At 41.8% G+C, this 16,438-nt stretch overlaps 1 protein-coding gene across 1 annotated transcript in view; it reads right to left on the minus strand.

The window, feature by feature from the left end:
- CDH20 (cadherin 20) overlaps positions 1 to 16,438 on the minus strand; it is a 117,221-nt gene that overhangs the window by 16,590 nt on the left and 84,193 nt on the right. Inside the window, 10 exon segments of the mRNA XM_079302451.1 lie at positions 1,919 to 2,172; positions 6,812 to 6,999; positions 8,832 to 8,999; positions 12,103 to 12,222; positions 13,906 to 14,035; positions 14,037 to 14,069; positions 14,071 to 14,103; positions 14,105 to 14,128; positions 14,130 to 14,170; positions 14,173 to 14,206. Of these exon segments, the coding sequence (XP_079158577.1) occupies positions 1,919 to 2,172; positions 6,812 to 6,999; positions 8,832 to 8,999; positions 12,103 to 12,222; positions 13,906 to 14,035; positions 14,037 to 14,069; positions 14,071 to 14,103; positions 14,105 to 14,128; positions 14,130 to 14,170; positions 14,173 to 14,206 (1,025 nt within the window).

Below are 16,438 nucleotides of genomic sequence, written 5' to 3' on the forward strand. Positions count from 1 at the left end.
AGCTAAGTTCTCTTGTTAATAGTACCTGCTCCTGCACAGGAGTACTTGTTTCCACTTAGATAATCTTCCTGAATCATTTAACAGCAATCATGGCATATTTCCAGCCATCAGAATTTCACAGTGTGGGAGCCAGGTACTGAATGCTGGGAAAGTGAGGATTTGAGCCCAATCACAGTTTAAATTTCAGATGATTTTTAGCTTGTGCAACACAGTATGTATCTGGGATTATTGTCTTTCTTATCTTGCCTTGCCCTGTGTAAAGTGAATTCAGTGCAAGCTTAAAACATTGCCAGACAGATACTGCACTGAGTTGGAATGAATGGAGGAGCTACAGAAGAAGCAAGAACTATTTCTTAGTATCTGTATTTTAGATAGCATTACAAAGGGTATTTATACTTATTTTTAAAATTCGTTTCTTTACCTCAGCAAAGGGGAAAAGGAAGGAACAAATGAGGGAAGAAAGGGCAGCAGAAAAGGAGGATGGTGGGGAGAAAAGAAGAAGGAAGTTGTCAAGGAACAGAGTTACAAAATACTTGGTGGATGTTTACAACACTTTTTTTTTTTAATGTATCATTGTTGATGGATTCTGTGCTTTATAGAGTGTTGTTCATCAAGGGCAGTCACTGCAAAGTTCTGGAAAAAAACTAAGAAAAACCTCATTAAAAATAACAATGATCAATTCTGCCCTCTGATAGTCTTCAGAATTATTCTTATACTATTTTAAGCAGATTAGCAGAGAGCTGTTAGCATTGCAGGATTTGGATAATGCCAGACAGTAATCAGCAAAATAGGATGCGAGTGGAAAAAAATTTAGGGTAATGAAATTGCAATGCCGACAGTATAATAGTTTTACTGAGGAATTTGAGACAATTTCATGAGAAGTATGATAACCTTATCATAATGTAGGAAGAAAAGATAGGTATATTAAAGTAGCAGAGATGAAAAAAATAATTAGACCAGCAACACAGAGTGCAATACCATTAAGAACAGGCTTTGTATCTGCTCAGATGTCCTAGCTGAAGCCCACAGAATTGCTCATTTAGATTTTACTTTTTAAAAAACATACTAATACTCAATGTTTCAACTCCCTCATGTATTTCCCAGGACTGTTCCTGAACACAGGTATCTCAGAAGCTGGACCAATGCATGGGTAGTGAAACAGCAGCTCAACTCCCAAAACCCTCAGACGAGAGGAGCAGCCAACCTGCTGGGATAATCAATGTGCAGTCACTAGTTGCTTCTGCAGGTAGCGAAAATTTCTGTGTGGGCTGGCCTTGGAGAAGAACAGCCTCCTCTGCTAAATGAGGCTGGCAGTGGCTGGCAGCCACTATGCAAAAGAGTGCTATGAACACAAATCTGCTCCTTTGGCTCCTTGCTGAGTTGCAGCTATGAACCCCCATGACTGTAAATACACCTTTACCTTTCTTACCACCTTATGGGAATATCTAGCTCTGCATTTTTGACCAGACACTAGATAATTTAGCAGTTCTTGAATATTTATTAGCATGTATTCAATCTACTCCAAAAGTACTTGTGTGTTTGAGCTTGTTGACAAAGGCAAGCTTTGAAAGAGAAGAGAGAGAAAGGATGAGCAAGTTGATCACCTTGCCATCAGGATGGCAGTGGGTTCTCAGCAATGCTGTCAGGTTTTGTGCCAGCAAAGGCAAGATTCTGGGGTTTATTTTTCATGTAGACTATCAGGACATGCCTGACTGGCTCATTGCAAGGCTTGATGCTGATGAACAGGGAGAGCTCCTGCATTGCTTTGACAGAGCCCTCAGTGTGTGAGGTGTGGTTTGCTAAACCTACTGACCACTGCTACAGGCTGGAAATAGAGAGTCCCTCTCACTTATCAGTGCCCCACCAACCAAACGTACTAAGGAGTGCTCGTGGGGCAACACACAAAGAGAGGACAGACCTGATGGAGTTGTTGGTCACATCTGGGTCCTTGGCAGAAATGATCTGTATGGTGGTCCCAATCTCCACATCCTCGGGCACTTCCACGAAGTAGATGCTGGGCTCGAACACAGGAGGCTCATCCACATCCTCCACACTGATGTGGACGGTGGTGGTGTCACGGAAGGGACCCAGGTTCAGGAACCGCATTTCCAGGTGAGGGTTGGCACCCTCTACTTTCAAGGTGTAACTTTTCTTGCTCTCAAAACTTAAAGGCTGAGGAGGAAAAAAATGTATCTATCATCAGGCACACTGAGCCATATCATTATTACTTTTAATTTCAAGTGCAACAAAGATAAATATTTGCAGATGCAGAAAAAGCATTTCAAGACAGTAACATTAGAAATGGTACTGTCCACTTTTTCATTTGATAGTTTAGCTGAAAAGGCCAGGAGAAATACTTGTAGATCACTTCAAAATGCATATTCTTTCGTTCTTCTTGCTAAATGAAAATATAAGCAGCCACTACATCATTGTGCTGTGATTCATACAACCTATTTTATGCCACTTTGCAGAAAATGCATGAAGACACACACAGTAATGGGAGTACCTGAAAATAAGGTAAGATAGTTGGTCCCTCAAAAATGGGCCTAGTGGCAGGAACAAGGATGCTCACGTGGGAGACAGAGGTCCCAGTTAGCATATTTTTTTCCCTGAGGATACTGGAGTCTTGTCTCCAAGACCCCATGTGCCAAGCTGATAAAGGGCTCCAGTGGGAGCAGGGAACATGGTCAGCCTCTCTTGCAAGTTCTTGTTCCAGTTCTTATCCATGTTCCATCCTTCCTAGAAGTGAGGTTTTTTTTCACCTCTTCCTTTCAGTAAGTATCCTAAATATGGGTTCATCCTCCAGGTATAATGAGTGCTAGGATTTGAATCTGCTCCTTGCCCAGAGAACAGTTTCATTTCAAAGCAGTTTAATTATGAACTATCCCTGAAATCTTCCTGTGGGAACTCTTTCACTTCATATGAAATGTGAAATATTAAAAACTCAAGTATTGTTTGAAGCAGGGAGTGAGAATGGTTACCTTTTCCCTCTTCCCTTTTCCCTTCTCCCTTTATTTTCCTTCTTGAGACAATGGATAAAGGAGGCCATCTTCCTCTGTTAGTATTACATAAATTTGATTTCCTATTTAGATAAAACTACTTATTTGGCATACATGGATATAGAAATAACTAATGCTGACACTGAATCTCTCAATAAATTATTTTTTAATCTCCCATCTTGTTTTCATAGACCCCTGAAGAAAATAAGGTGTCTCCAAAACCTTCTTAGAACTGAATGAAAAATTCCATATTTAATGTGCTTCTTACCAGACTTGGTAAGAGATAACTGTAAGGATTTGATGAACTAGAATAACAGTATGGAAGAATCAGTCCAAAATACAAAAAAAAGGGTCACCACATGAAGTACAGCTCCCAGAGGACAGAGTCACATTTCTCAAGTTACAGTCACAAGTTGCAAGCAATTGTGCTGCAGTTAAATGATCATAACCTTTTACTTGAATAATCTGGGGAAGTCTGATGCTGAAAACCAGCAGAGATTAATTCCCTTAGCTTGCAGAGATTTTGAGCAAGACAAAGTTTGTGCCAGGAAAGAAATGGCTAATCTTCGGGTCACCCAGTGGGGCACATCCCTCTTTGCTATATGAATAGTTTTCAAAAAGAGTGTCTTTATTTGGACATAAGGCTTTGAGCCTCATGTGTGGAATCACCACACACAGCAGCAGTTCATCCAGACTGCAGTGAGATGTCTGCTGCTCCCATCTGACCCCTTTGCTTCTTCTATTCAGCTCTTTCTATTTGAAGAACAACCACCAGACTGACACATAGGAATGGGCAGCAAAACAAAAGAGAAGGAGAGTGCCAAAGTAATTGGAAGTCAAAGGTGCAAAGATCATTACGTGGCAATAAAGTTCTCCCTTGCCAGTCATAACCCATTTCTTTCCTGCCATGCTCAATGGGGCAGCTAGCCAGTTCTGCAGCCATGAGGTGTGTATTGGTTTACACAGCATCAGCAGAAGATTTCCATGCTCAGGCATGGCAGCAGTGTTTACTATGGGCCTCAAAACACCTCCTGAATTTAATCAAGTCTCCAGCACTTCCCTGCTGCTGCAACAGCTTCCTTCTTCAGAAGTGGGAACGTTGCAGTGACATATCAAAGCTCATGCTTTCACAATAAATTACCAGTACTGATATCCTGCACAGGAATGCCTGACTAAAGGCTGGCCTTCTTTAAAGTATAAAACTGAAAATCACTCAGCATTCAGTAAAATGAGAGTGAGGAATGAAGACTGGAATGGGAACTGGTTTCTTGTGCTGGGGATATGATGGTCCAGTGTTGCTGGAGATGCTATGTGACTGAGGCAGTACAAACTGTGCAGTCTGTGGCAGCAGCTGCAAACAGGTAATCTGAAACTTGCTCCTGCTGCCTTTAGTTCCACCTGGTACATCAGTGACTACTGCAGGCACAGCACTTGTCAGCAAGGGTTTGGTGAGGTCTACAGATGTAATATCTCTGGCTGCAGAGTCATTATTGTCTACCAGTTGAATATTTATGCACTGTAAAAGTAGCAGTAAGATATTCACAGGACCAAGCAACACTTATTGTCCATCTGCCAAGGAATGTGCAATGCAAAGGAGGCTAAGCATATACTAAGAAAGACGCCATTAGATTTATTTTTTTTCCCACGTAAAGAAAACTGCATGAGAAACACTGCATGTACACTACAAAGCTAAGTTATAAAAACAAGTATTTAAATCACAGACACACTTAACAGCTATAAAACCCAATTACATTATTAAAACACATGATCACCCTAGAAGTTTGAAAAATGAGAAAAATCAGACAAGTATGCTAGACTATCACATTTTTGATGTTCCTGTTTGCCTTCATTGTCAAAGATGACTTTCCCTCCCATTTCTCTCCTGTGCTAATGCAACACTACTGTCCCCCTCATCAGATTTGTCTCCCACAGGTGCATTCAAACTTCTTCCCAATGCTGGTCCCATGGGCAGGGCAGGCAAGCTGCTTTCGCCTGTGAACTTAGCATGCTGCAAAACACAGCCAAGAGGAGAGGCAGCCCATGGAAAGTGCTCCTTGTCCTTGTCCTTGTCCTTGTCCTTGTCCTTGTACTCATTCTCGTGCTGACACAGGCACTGAGAGGTGGCACCATGCAGGGGGGAATTTAGCAAGACCCACTGTGAGAAAGTGATTGATCAGGAAATGTCAGGGGAGGAAGGCAGGACAGAACAGGGCTCTCTTGTGAGCTGTGCTGTCTGGGTAACCCACTGCCCTGCCTTCCATGGGCAGTGCAAAAGGGAAGGCAGGGAGAAGAGAAAGGTAGGGTGAGCATCAGTCACCCAGGCAGGGAGCTTGGAAGGACTGTAAATCTTCAGGAGGTGCTCAACATTTTGTGGGATTAGTAGGCTGTGATAAGTAGCCACAACACCACAAGCAACAGTCTTGTAAGTAACTGCAAACTGTAAATTCTGGCTTTCTGGCACCTGTTAGAAGTCCTAATTATTTTGCTTGGGAAATCTGTCAATAAAAGTTAAAGGGAAAATTTTGCTTACTTTAAAATAGGATTTCATTCTTGTTTTAGAAATTCTCTCTCTCCCCATTTTGATATCCTTTTGTATCAACACCAGTTAAATGTTCTTTGTTTCTTGAGTAGATTCAAAGGACAACTTTCCCAGTGTTTGGCTATTGATAATCACAGCATAAAGGTAGAGACATACATAAAATATTACAAATGTTTATGTACAGCAGGCGGATTGAGCAATATGTACCTGATGCCAGTACATGTCTGGTATGATTGATACCATACATTTTATAACTCCTCTGGACATACATGAACATGTAGCAAAACTGTATTCATAATAACAAAGGTCAAGCTTATTGACACATTTTCTCCAAAGAAACTGTTTTCTTTCATTGATAAATGAGTGGAAAAATACATTAGAGTTTGCATTCAAGATCTATTTCATTTCAGAAGATATGCTTAACTTTGGGGACTAATATGCACAAAAAAAGAGCCAGGGAATGGTGACCATAAATACACGCTTAAATGCTTTGCTGTAGGGCATAGAGGCTTGCAAGGTCAAAGCTCTCCCCTGTATTGTTTCATTTTAGTGCACAATTTAATCCCAGGCTATTTAAATGGAAACTACACTTCCTTATTAGTACACTAGATATGCTTAGGCAGAAATATGGTTACAATTTCATACCCTAGAAACAGAGTTGAACTTCTAACATTTATGTAAGATTGTAGAATAAATATCCCATAGCAGGGAGCCTAAGCAAAATACTCCATGCCTTCCTGCATAGCCTGTGGTACAAAGTACCAGCAGTTTCACAGCTGCCATTTTAGAGACAGCTTCCTCTAGCCTAATTAGCATTTATGGATCTTCAAGCAGCAATTAAAAAAAATACCACTGCCTGGGTTTTATTGGTTTATAAATAATTCCTAGGCATGCTTTATTATTGTTTGTGGAACACCAGAGTGAAAAATATGTACAGTTCAAATGCAAATATTGATCTAATTTCTTGCATTGTAGGATAATTAAGCTACAGAGAATATTTAAATAGATAAATAGGGAATCAGAGCATTCCTCTGGTGGGAAAAGACATGTTTATGCTAATGCTGTTCCCACTTTATAAAAGTTGTTCCTAGGAATGCAGCCTGCTTTCATATTTTAGCAATAAATGTTAAAGATATTGTGTTTTACAGCTGGAAAGGGGCTACTGTCACATAATGGGAACCAAGTTGCTGCAGGCATAAGGGAATATTCCACACATAAAGTGTAATCAGGACAGTGAGTCATATAAATTACTATAAAAAGGAAACTTTTTTACCTTTCTCACAGTGATGATGCCAACTTGGTAATTAGGATCAGTGTTAATATCAAAGACATCCAATCCATCTCCATCCACAAGGCTGTATTTCATCTCTGCATTAATGCCTTCGTCCAGGTCTTTAGCAACCACACGGCCCACGGTGGAGCTGACAGGAGCAGACTCCAGCACACTCATCTGATAGTGCTCTGGCACAAGCAGCACAGAGGGAGAGAGGAGAAAAAACAGGCTGTGAAGAGGAGCCAAAACACTGCAAAGCAATGCAAAGAGCTGATCAGGGAGGCCATGACACTGGCCTACAGAGTCTGTAATACCTGTCCCAAAGCTGTGACAGCTGTGTGATTTCCTTTAAAAAGCCACAGCCCAGCCGAATTTCCTGGGGAAGTTTTATTTAGGCGTTTGTTATAGCAACAGGTTTGTTGAATGGGTTTTTTTTAAAAAACTGCATTACGCTTGAAGATACAAACTTCAACTAGAAAAGTAGGGCAATTAACACCAGTGATGCTGCAGCCACGATACAAAGCAGGATATGGAACAGATTTAATAGGACAGGCCTCTTTTTAGTAGATCAGTTTGTACACAGGAATAAACGTAAGTTTTGAGCACCACAAATCCTTCCTCAAGTCCCTGCAAACTTCTTTTCAGCCCTGAAGAAAGCTCAGGAGCTTGTCTGTTTCTTTCAGATTTACCAGTTATTCTATTAAAATGTATTGCCTCTCCCTATAAACACTGTCTTGAGCACATTTGTTGCATTCCTAATTTGCTTAGCCACAAGACTGGGGAAAGAACAACCTGCTGTTTTAAAAGTGTGTTTTGAAAATATAAATGTTGTAGCTAAAATACATCTCTGGCATCATGCTTTATTTTCAAACCTTCCTTGATGCACCCCTTCTGTTGACTGCACCAAATTTACAAGGCAGAATAACACCAAGGATGAGGTTTGATGAATTGTAATTTTTCTTAAGAGTCTGATATCAGTTGCAATTCATGCCACTTTCAAAACACAGTTGGCAATGGTGTGCTCATAAGTTGCTTTAACAGAAGAATAAAAGTGGAAGTTGAGATTTCTTGCTGATCTTAGTGGAACACTTTGATTTAGCAGTACAACATGCAAAAACAGATGGAGAAGAAGAATACCAACAAAAAGAACTGGAGGAGTTTGCATTACTGAGCTAAATGAGAAAACTGTCAGAAACAAAATGGCTTGAGATTGATTTGTACCACTAAAAGAATCAGTTTTCTTTAAAACCCCAAATTACATCCCTTGAAAGATTTAGTCCAATAAAAAACTGAAAAGCTTCTTTCAAAATTTTAATGACAATATAGAATTATGTAAATAAATGTGATAAAAAATTCTTATAAACAAAGAGCAAAATATTGCAAATCTTGTTTTGAAGTTCACTTTTGCAAACACAAAGTAGTGTTTCTGATAAGAGTGGAGTCGCCTATTTTTGCACCCATTAAGAATGGCTGTTACATATGTTAGGGTTTAACTGTATATTGCCAAGGTTTAGAGGAACCTTTCCCAGAGAACAGCCTGTGTGACAACCCACTCCACACTGGCAGCACAGCTCCCAGACGCTCCCCTGCTGTGGCCTGGCTGGAGGGTTGAATGAATTATCTTTCAACTTCCAGCACCACCACATGTCCCTGATTTGAGAGACATCCTCTGGAGATAGGATGAAAAGACAATCAGAGCAGCAATTAGTAGCCAAAGGCAATGGCCATGAGCAGTCTAAACACAACAGTTCTTCTTCTTTTTTCTGTAAATTAATTTCTCATCCTTTAAAAAAAGTGTTGTTTTTGATAATTTTGGAGGTCAGAAACTTTTTTCTGAAAGGCAAGGTGTTGAATAATTCCTTTTGACATTTTTCTGAAGGAGAGTTCTGCATCGAATCTGAAATTCTGCCCATCTCTGGTTGTCACAATCCTGAGTTTGAAAATGGCTGTCATGAGAGCAAACATCAGATATAAAACTCAGCTACCCCTTCTCGCCTGTCGTGGCACCACGGGTACTCACTCTGTGGAAATCTGGGTGGATTGTCGTTGACATCAGAGAGAGTGATGTTGACTGTGGTTGTTCCAGCTAATCCTCCCAGCTGTCCACCCATGTCCTTGGCCTGGATAATCACTTCATAATATTCTTTTGCTTCTCGGTCCATGTTCATTAGCGCTGTTCTAATTAAGCCTGAGATTGAGGGTGGAAAGGCGTTTGGGGAACAAAAGAGAACGGCAGTTAGAGAATACACAACGAGGGCGGAGGGCTCTTGTTACTGTGTCCCATTCCCTGTGTCAGGAATGAGACCAGGCTCTGCACTGGGTCCCACCTTTCCTGGCAGAGTAAAACTCACCCAAGTGGAATCTAGGTTAACAGAAGGTGTGAATTTTAAAGAAGCCAGTTAAAATGCATCAGCTCTGGGACAGGCTGCCTGTTCAAAATTAAAATGTTGCCTTCCAAGAAAAAGCTTTTTGGGAACAGCGCGCTACCTTGAATTACGGCCCTGCTGAGGATGAGTATCTCTGCACAAAAGCTGGAAGCGATGTGCTTTGCTAAAAGATCCACCAGGACAAGTTTTCCAGAGCGTTGCTGCGCACGCAGTCCTGGAGACCGCCTGGCATGAGCCCGCGGGCTTTGCTCGTGTCCTTCGGGACCCGGGCTGGAGCTGCGATGCAGAATGTGGGGAGACGCTCCGGAGGGGCCACCCTGCTTCCCCAGACCGCAGGGCGTCCCTTCCCTTCGGGGTAACACTACTGTGAGAGGACATGAGGTGGCAGCAACACTTCTCTTATGGAGGCTGCGAGCGCCGGCCGAGCAGCGCCGCCGGTGCCGCGGGATGCCAGGAGCTCCCGCTGCTCCCGGCTCTCCGTCCTGCAGCCTGCCAGCCCCTGCCAGCCCCTGCCAGCCCTCCAGAACCTCCAGAGTACTCCATCGAGCAGCCGGCAGTGCAGCCACGGGATGGATGCGCTGCCATAGGATAATCCCTTGCTAGAGACGTGTTTGGGATACCCTTCGAGGTGGGAGCAAATGTGTCAGCCCCAGGCACCATCCCAGTCACATCGCACTTGCACATCAGGACACTATTAACCTGATTGATCTGCATTTAGTCTTTATTTTTAGCAGGAATACAATGTATGGGTTTAATAAAAAAGCAGTAAAAAGATATTGCGTTGGTAATTATCACTGTGTGTAAAGGGAAGAAATAGTGACCGGTACGCAGCAACTCGCAGTGCGTTACTTTAATCTTCCTGCATGGAGTCCTTCTGAGTCCCATCCTGCAAAGCTGAGTGCCTCCTGTGAAATGCTGCAGTTCCTCAGCTCCCAGTGATATATAAATAAGGTATGAAAATACTTAGCATTTTGGGAAGTGTTTTGTCCATATATGAACACTTTGTAGGGAATTTCCACTCCTGCTTGACCTAAAAAAGACATCAGTGCCTAAACCCCAGACTCTGTCATGCCTATCTTTGGGACCTCCAGTCCCTAGAGGAGGGCTAGTACAGGACACCAAGAATCAGAGCCAGATCAGGTACCCTGAGGTGCAGCAATGCAGAGCATCTGATTCTGCTGCACACAGTCAGCAAAGAAATGCTAAGGATGGTGGTGAATATAAAACCCACCCTTAGGGCTATAGGAAAGGCTATGGGAAAGGTTAAGATCCTCAGATCTTCCAAAGAAATGTACTGGAACCATTTCTTTCACTAAACTGAGTGAGGTTTGTACTCTTCAGAAAATAGTAAAAGCAGAGGTGATGTCCTTTCTTTTCTGTAACAGCCAGATGGTTTCTTAGGAAGTGGGAGAGTTCTTTTATCTTCTAGGGGAATATGATTGTGGTCAGACTGTAAAAGTACTCTGGAAAAAGAGAGGAGGAGGCTCTCAACTTTGCTTTGAAGTTGTGCTTTCACATAGACACTTGTTCAGCACCTTGAGGACAGTGACAGAATAGGAATAGGAGCACACCTCTGGAACCAAGAGGCCGTGTTGGGAGGTAAATGGTAAGGACTCCAAGTGTTACTATAGGAGGACTGCACTGAAATGAGTTGCCCACTATTGGATGTTTTAATCAGTATATATCAACACAAAGGAGCTGCTGGTCACTTATGCTCTAGCTCTGTTTTAGGAGAATGTCAGAGTGACAATTGCATTTTGTGAGCTACCAAATCCCATAGGTGAGTTTGCACAGGGGAAGCTGATTACAGTTCTGTGCTTATGATAGGGAAATGGCTCCTGGCTCACAACAATGCTTACTCTAAATGTCAGTCCAGCTGCCTGAGGCAGCTAAAGACTGAGACATCTCTGAGCCTGTTCAGAGATGCAGATCTAAGTGACTGGGAAATTAATCAGAGGAGAAAAAGACTTTTTTGGAGTTAAGTACTGATAAAGTACATGATTTTGGACTTATGGGCCTATCTTCTGTATAAGCTGCATTCTAGTGGTTAAATCTGGACTGGATCTGACCCTGAATATTTCTTAGAAAAAATGTGGTACTCAGCAAATCTCATGATTATACCCTTATTTGCTGGTGGTTGATACCTGATTACAAAAGGAGAATGAGTAGTTTATTTATATCATAACTATGAACAAAGCTGAGAAAATAACATGCCACAGACAAGTTTGTCTTTGGCTAGAGCACCTATCCTGTAAACTGCTAACTTTAGAAGAAGTTTATTTAGTATTTTTCCTATGTCATCCCCTAGGGCTCTGCAGTGACTTGTCTCACGAGTTTCTGACCTTAGCACTGCAGATGCCCTTTAGAAACTGTCAAAATCTGTCAGATTCCACCTTTGAATATAAACCTTGGATATATAGAGAAAAGAGAGAGAGAAAGCAAGCAAAACAGAGAGGGTGTCCTATAGATAAATGTAAGGTTATTAACAAGGACACCCTTAGGTAAAACTACTTCAGATAACTGCATCCTTTAGCTTGCACTTTCCAGTCCTGACTGGTTCACAGATGGTTTTTCTCCCCGCTAAGTCTTGTTATCAACTAGATCTGTTGAAGACATTTTTCAGTGATAGAAGCCAGCAAGAGTATTTACAGCACCAAACCGATCCAGATCCTGAGTAGCAGAATATGGTCATTCAGAGGAATATATCACTGGAAAAAGCACGTTCTTCTTCTGGAGCTCACTGCCACAGCATTACTTTACTGCTTGCACAGTGCTGCTCTGTCTTGGCTCCACGCCACAGAAACACATTTCTCTGACCACAGCTATGATGCACTGCCCTTTTTTTCTGCTTGCAACTTTTTCTTTTGGTTTTCACACTGACTCTTTCCCTGTGAAATAACGTACCTGTCCGAGAGTCCACAGAGAAATATGGTTGTCCTTGGAGAATACTGTACACGACTCTCGCACTGTTCCCATAGGTTGGGTCATCAGCATCTGTCGCTGTCACCTGGATAACAGAGGTGCCTGAAAAAAAAACCATCAAGGTAAGACCTTGTGGGATAAAGAGCTGGCAGGAAAAGTACACAGTTCAAAGTACATTGAAATGGCTAACAAGAGCTTTCCCAAACCTAACTTTTTCACTTCATGCTCGTAGTGCTTGTACTTATTGCTCGTACTTGTACCTCATTAGCACTAAGGGAATTAGTAGGTATTAATTTATCATGCTTCTATAGGAAGCTATAAAAGAGCAAGTACTCTATGGACCACAGTTACAGAATTGCTGAACTAACAGTACTTTGTTATGGTTGGCAAAGAGATGGTAATTATATACTGCTTGCTTCTTTTCCCCTTGTCTGGATTTTAAATGTTATTAGGAGGCAGCTCAAAGAAGTTCCACAGCTCTGCTGACATAAATCATGAACTGTTGTAGCAGGCCCATAGGTGCTGTAAGTTGACTGAGGGATGGAAATTGTACACAAACAGTGAGCATGAAGGGATGTATCTCTAAGATAATCTCTCTGTTGGACTGCAGTTTACATTGCATGGCCTAGAGATTATACACTGCTGAAGTGCTTTTGCAACCCACACAGAGGCATATATATTTCTTTTTTCAATTGGTTTCCAAGGTCTGTTTCCTCTGAAGCTAGTAATGGCTTGCAGGTGATGTAATTTATCAAGAACAAGGAGAAAGCGAGGTACAACTGAAATATGTGTGGGTTTTGACTCCTAAAAGTGTCAGACAATGCCTTTATGAATGCATCTAGCCTTCTACATAATGTTTTGTGTTACAAACAAATCTGATGTTACTAGATAAGCACTTGAAGATAAATCCGAATTCAAGCTAGCCATTACCATTAAGAAACATTATTTCTGACTGAAACTTCTGTATTTGATGCCTCTCTCTAGCTTTATGTCAACATAATATTGAAGAATGAGAAGTTGAAGCATATATGTAACTTCAGGACATGAAATTTATATGGTATCTGCAGTGATGTCACAGAGCCAAAAGGCAATAAGCAAACAAAGACAACTCAAAAACAAAGAAAAGAAGTCCAGGAAAACCAATATTTTATGTGATTATTTCATTTCTTGTATGGAAATAATTTCTCCTGACTTGTGTAAGGATAGGAAGATAGGAAGGCTGCTGTTTGTCTTCTGCATCGCAATAACAGGAGTGACTTCTACATGATCCCATTTTGTAAAAGTGGACAGCAAATAGTACCAGAATCTCAGGATTCACTGAACTTTGTTTAGTGCAGGCTTACATGAATTAGAAGGAGTGAATGATTGTTTTCACGTCTCCACGTTTTCAAAAGCTCCTGGACAGTAAATGAGCAACCTGATTAGGCTGGAAACACTGTGTTATTTTCGGGATGGTAATGGCAGTCTAATGGACATTATTATTCTACCATCTGATGTCAGAGGAGAAGGGGCATTATGTTACTACAAATTGCCTGAACATGGCATGCTTGAATCACACCTTTTTTCAGCTCTCAGGCATGTTTGCTTTCAGAGGAGCTGATGCTGATATAAAGCCTGTTGTCTCTTTTCTACAGCAAGCAGGTACCCCAGGATAAGCTCCTCTGTCCTGCAGCTCCTGTGCAAGGGGCAGAAGCTGAGATCAAGGAGTCAGGGAGTTTGTGTTTTAGTAACCTGATAAGGTTAACCTGCTGATAAGGGAAAGAGACTCCACAAAATCTGTCTTACCCACAGGTGACATTTCTGGAACAGAGGCTACGTAAGGTCCATCCAGGAACTTGGGCTCATTGTCATTGATGTCTTGGATTTTGATGATGAACTCTGACTCTGGCTCCATGGGCCGGCCCGTTCGCAACTGTGTCCAGAGCCTGCGCTCTGAGCGTGTACTGGGACCCTTTCTTCCCGGTCCAGCCGCTGAATGGCATGGGATGTCCCCTGTCGTGTCGTCAATCGGTGAACACAATGCCACTCCCTCTCCCCGACAGGATGTATTGATAGAACCATCTCCCCTGTCCATGTCAGAGTGGAGCTGTGGGAAGGAGCAGGATTCAATTAGACCACGAGCTGGGAAAGCAGCTGCTGAGAAACACCAAGCACGTGATCATCCCGAGCACTCTGGTCTCACTGCTGGGACTCGCAAGCCGGTTCTAATGAACTCGCTTTCCTGAAAGAGGCAAATAGTAAAGTCTGTATCGCCTAGCTGCAATTAAAAACCCTCTCCTGTCTTCCTGTTTCTGCACCCACAGCTGTGCCAAAAGAAAAGGCAGAGGCACCCAAACAGGAACAGGCTCTGTGCCTTTCTGGAATCTCACTCAACACAATTATTATATTTTGCCTTGTCGCAATGGCCACTGAGAAGGTTTGGGATAAAGTGAGGTCAGCAAAGCTGCAGACTCTGATTGCTTACATGGCTTAAGAGGAGTCAAGTTCTACAGGAGTACCATAATATTTGGGCAAATATGGCAAATCTGTTTGGGATCAAGGGGAGAGCAGAACTGAAGAGCTACCCAGGAAGTGTTATGATTCAGGAATATATTTTAATATTTTCCCATTAACTTTTAGTAATAAAGTTGGTTTGGATCCTTACATCTTCAGGAAGGAGTATCGTCAAACAGTAGGTAAGGTAAGCAGCAAGAAACAGTTGCTTATGCCCATGGCAGGCTATAGAAATGGGAACCATCCCAGATTTTATAGGAAATTAGCAAATGTATTTATTGCATGACTGCTAATTAGTTCTGAGCAGCCACAGATAGCTGTGAATGCAACAGAACAGAGCAAGAGTAAATGCAGTACTAATTATAATCTAAAGCAGGGAAACAAATCATTCTGGGAACTACACTCTGTTAAACACCTGGTTCCCATGAAATACTGGAATGATTATCAAAAACAATCAAATGGCTTAATTTCACTCACACTATGAAAATCCACAATGGTATGCTCATACTTCCATGGTTTTGAGGAACAGAGCATAGAGACCAATGCCCAGTGGCAGTAATCATTCAGTACCAAAAGACAGGAAGGCAGTAGACTTGAGGTGCAATAATCAAAATGGTTCAGATATGAGTACTGTTTCCCAGTGTGATTATCACTGTGGGAAATGAATAAAGGAAAAATAATAATTTTTAAAAAGTAGTGAAAATGGGCTGGATTATATCAAGCACATTTAAAATGTATATATGAGCAAATAATCTTGGAAATATGGACTGAATTAGGTGTGTGCTTAATGATGTGATGAGCTTAAAGGACATATGGGAGTAATCTTGGGAGGATGGGGCAAAACATGGGTAAATATCTGTACTGGGGAGAAAAATCTTAGAATAACAAATTGAATATATGAACACAGGATTTGAAGAAAGAATCTGAACAGAAATGGAGAATTTGTCAAAAAGCAGAAGTTAAACTTTGTACAATTGATTACAGACTATTCTCTCAAGAAAGAAAGAAGAAATCTTGTCTCTGAGCTGTTTACAAACATAAAAAACCTATACAATAACTTATTACATAGGAAAAAGTTTAAGAGGAATGTGGACAAAATGTCACATCTGACTTAAGCAGTAGTGCTAATGAAGCAGCTCCTCAGCTGTTTTAGGGCATGAGATCCTGTTGCCTGGGAGAGGAAAGAGCTTTTTCCCAGTGAAGGGTCTGGTTTGGTCAGGAGAAGCTCATTCTCTGAAGGGTGTCTCCCTTACTTGCCTCCCAGGCAGGTCACACAACCTATGCAAAACTTGGACCCACTCCTGATTTTAGGGCAAGAATGCTTTCAGCTAAGGTGGTATCCACATGGCATATTCAGCCTGCAGACAGGTCTGTATGGAGGTGGCCCATGGACTCCAGGCAGCTGCAGGGACAGCAGCACTGCAATGTGGCTGTGAGAGCTTGTGCAGGTTGTGACACAATCTGTGTCAGACCACTGGTATTTCACTTCCTCCTCCTTTGCCTCCATCCCTGCAGTGGCTACTGCAACTGAGAAACAATGATATTTTGGAGAAAAGCTGACAGCTCTCAGGTAATGTATTAACTGCACAGTGGAAGAACAAGCCCAGAAAAAGTTGGCAGTGGTAAACAGTTAAATTTAGATGGCTGCCAGGTGTATTAATTCACATGCAGGCACCAAGACTGCAAACTGGCATATCTTCAGGGAACACCATCTTGTGATTAATTTAAAAAAAGACAGTGGTTGTCACTACTTACCCTAAACAGCCATAACTCAGAGATTATCACTGTAGGAGCTAGTAAACAGATACTTCCAGAAGGAGGACAC

This window comes from Erithacus rubecula (genome assembly GCF_903797595.1).
Source record: "Erithacus rubecula genome assembly, chromosome: 3".
Classification (NCBI taxonomy): Eukaryota; Metazoa; Chordata; class Aves; order Passeriformes; family Muscicapidae; genus Erithacus; species Erithacus rubecula.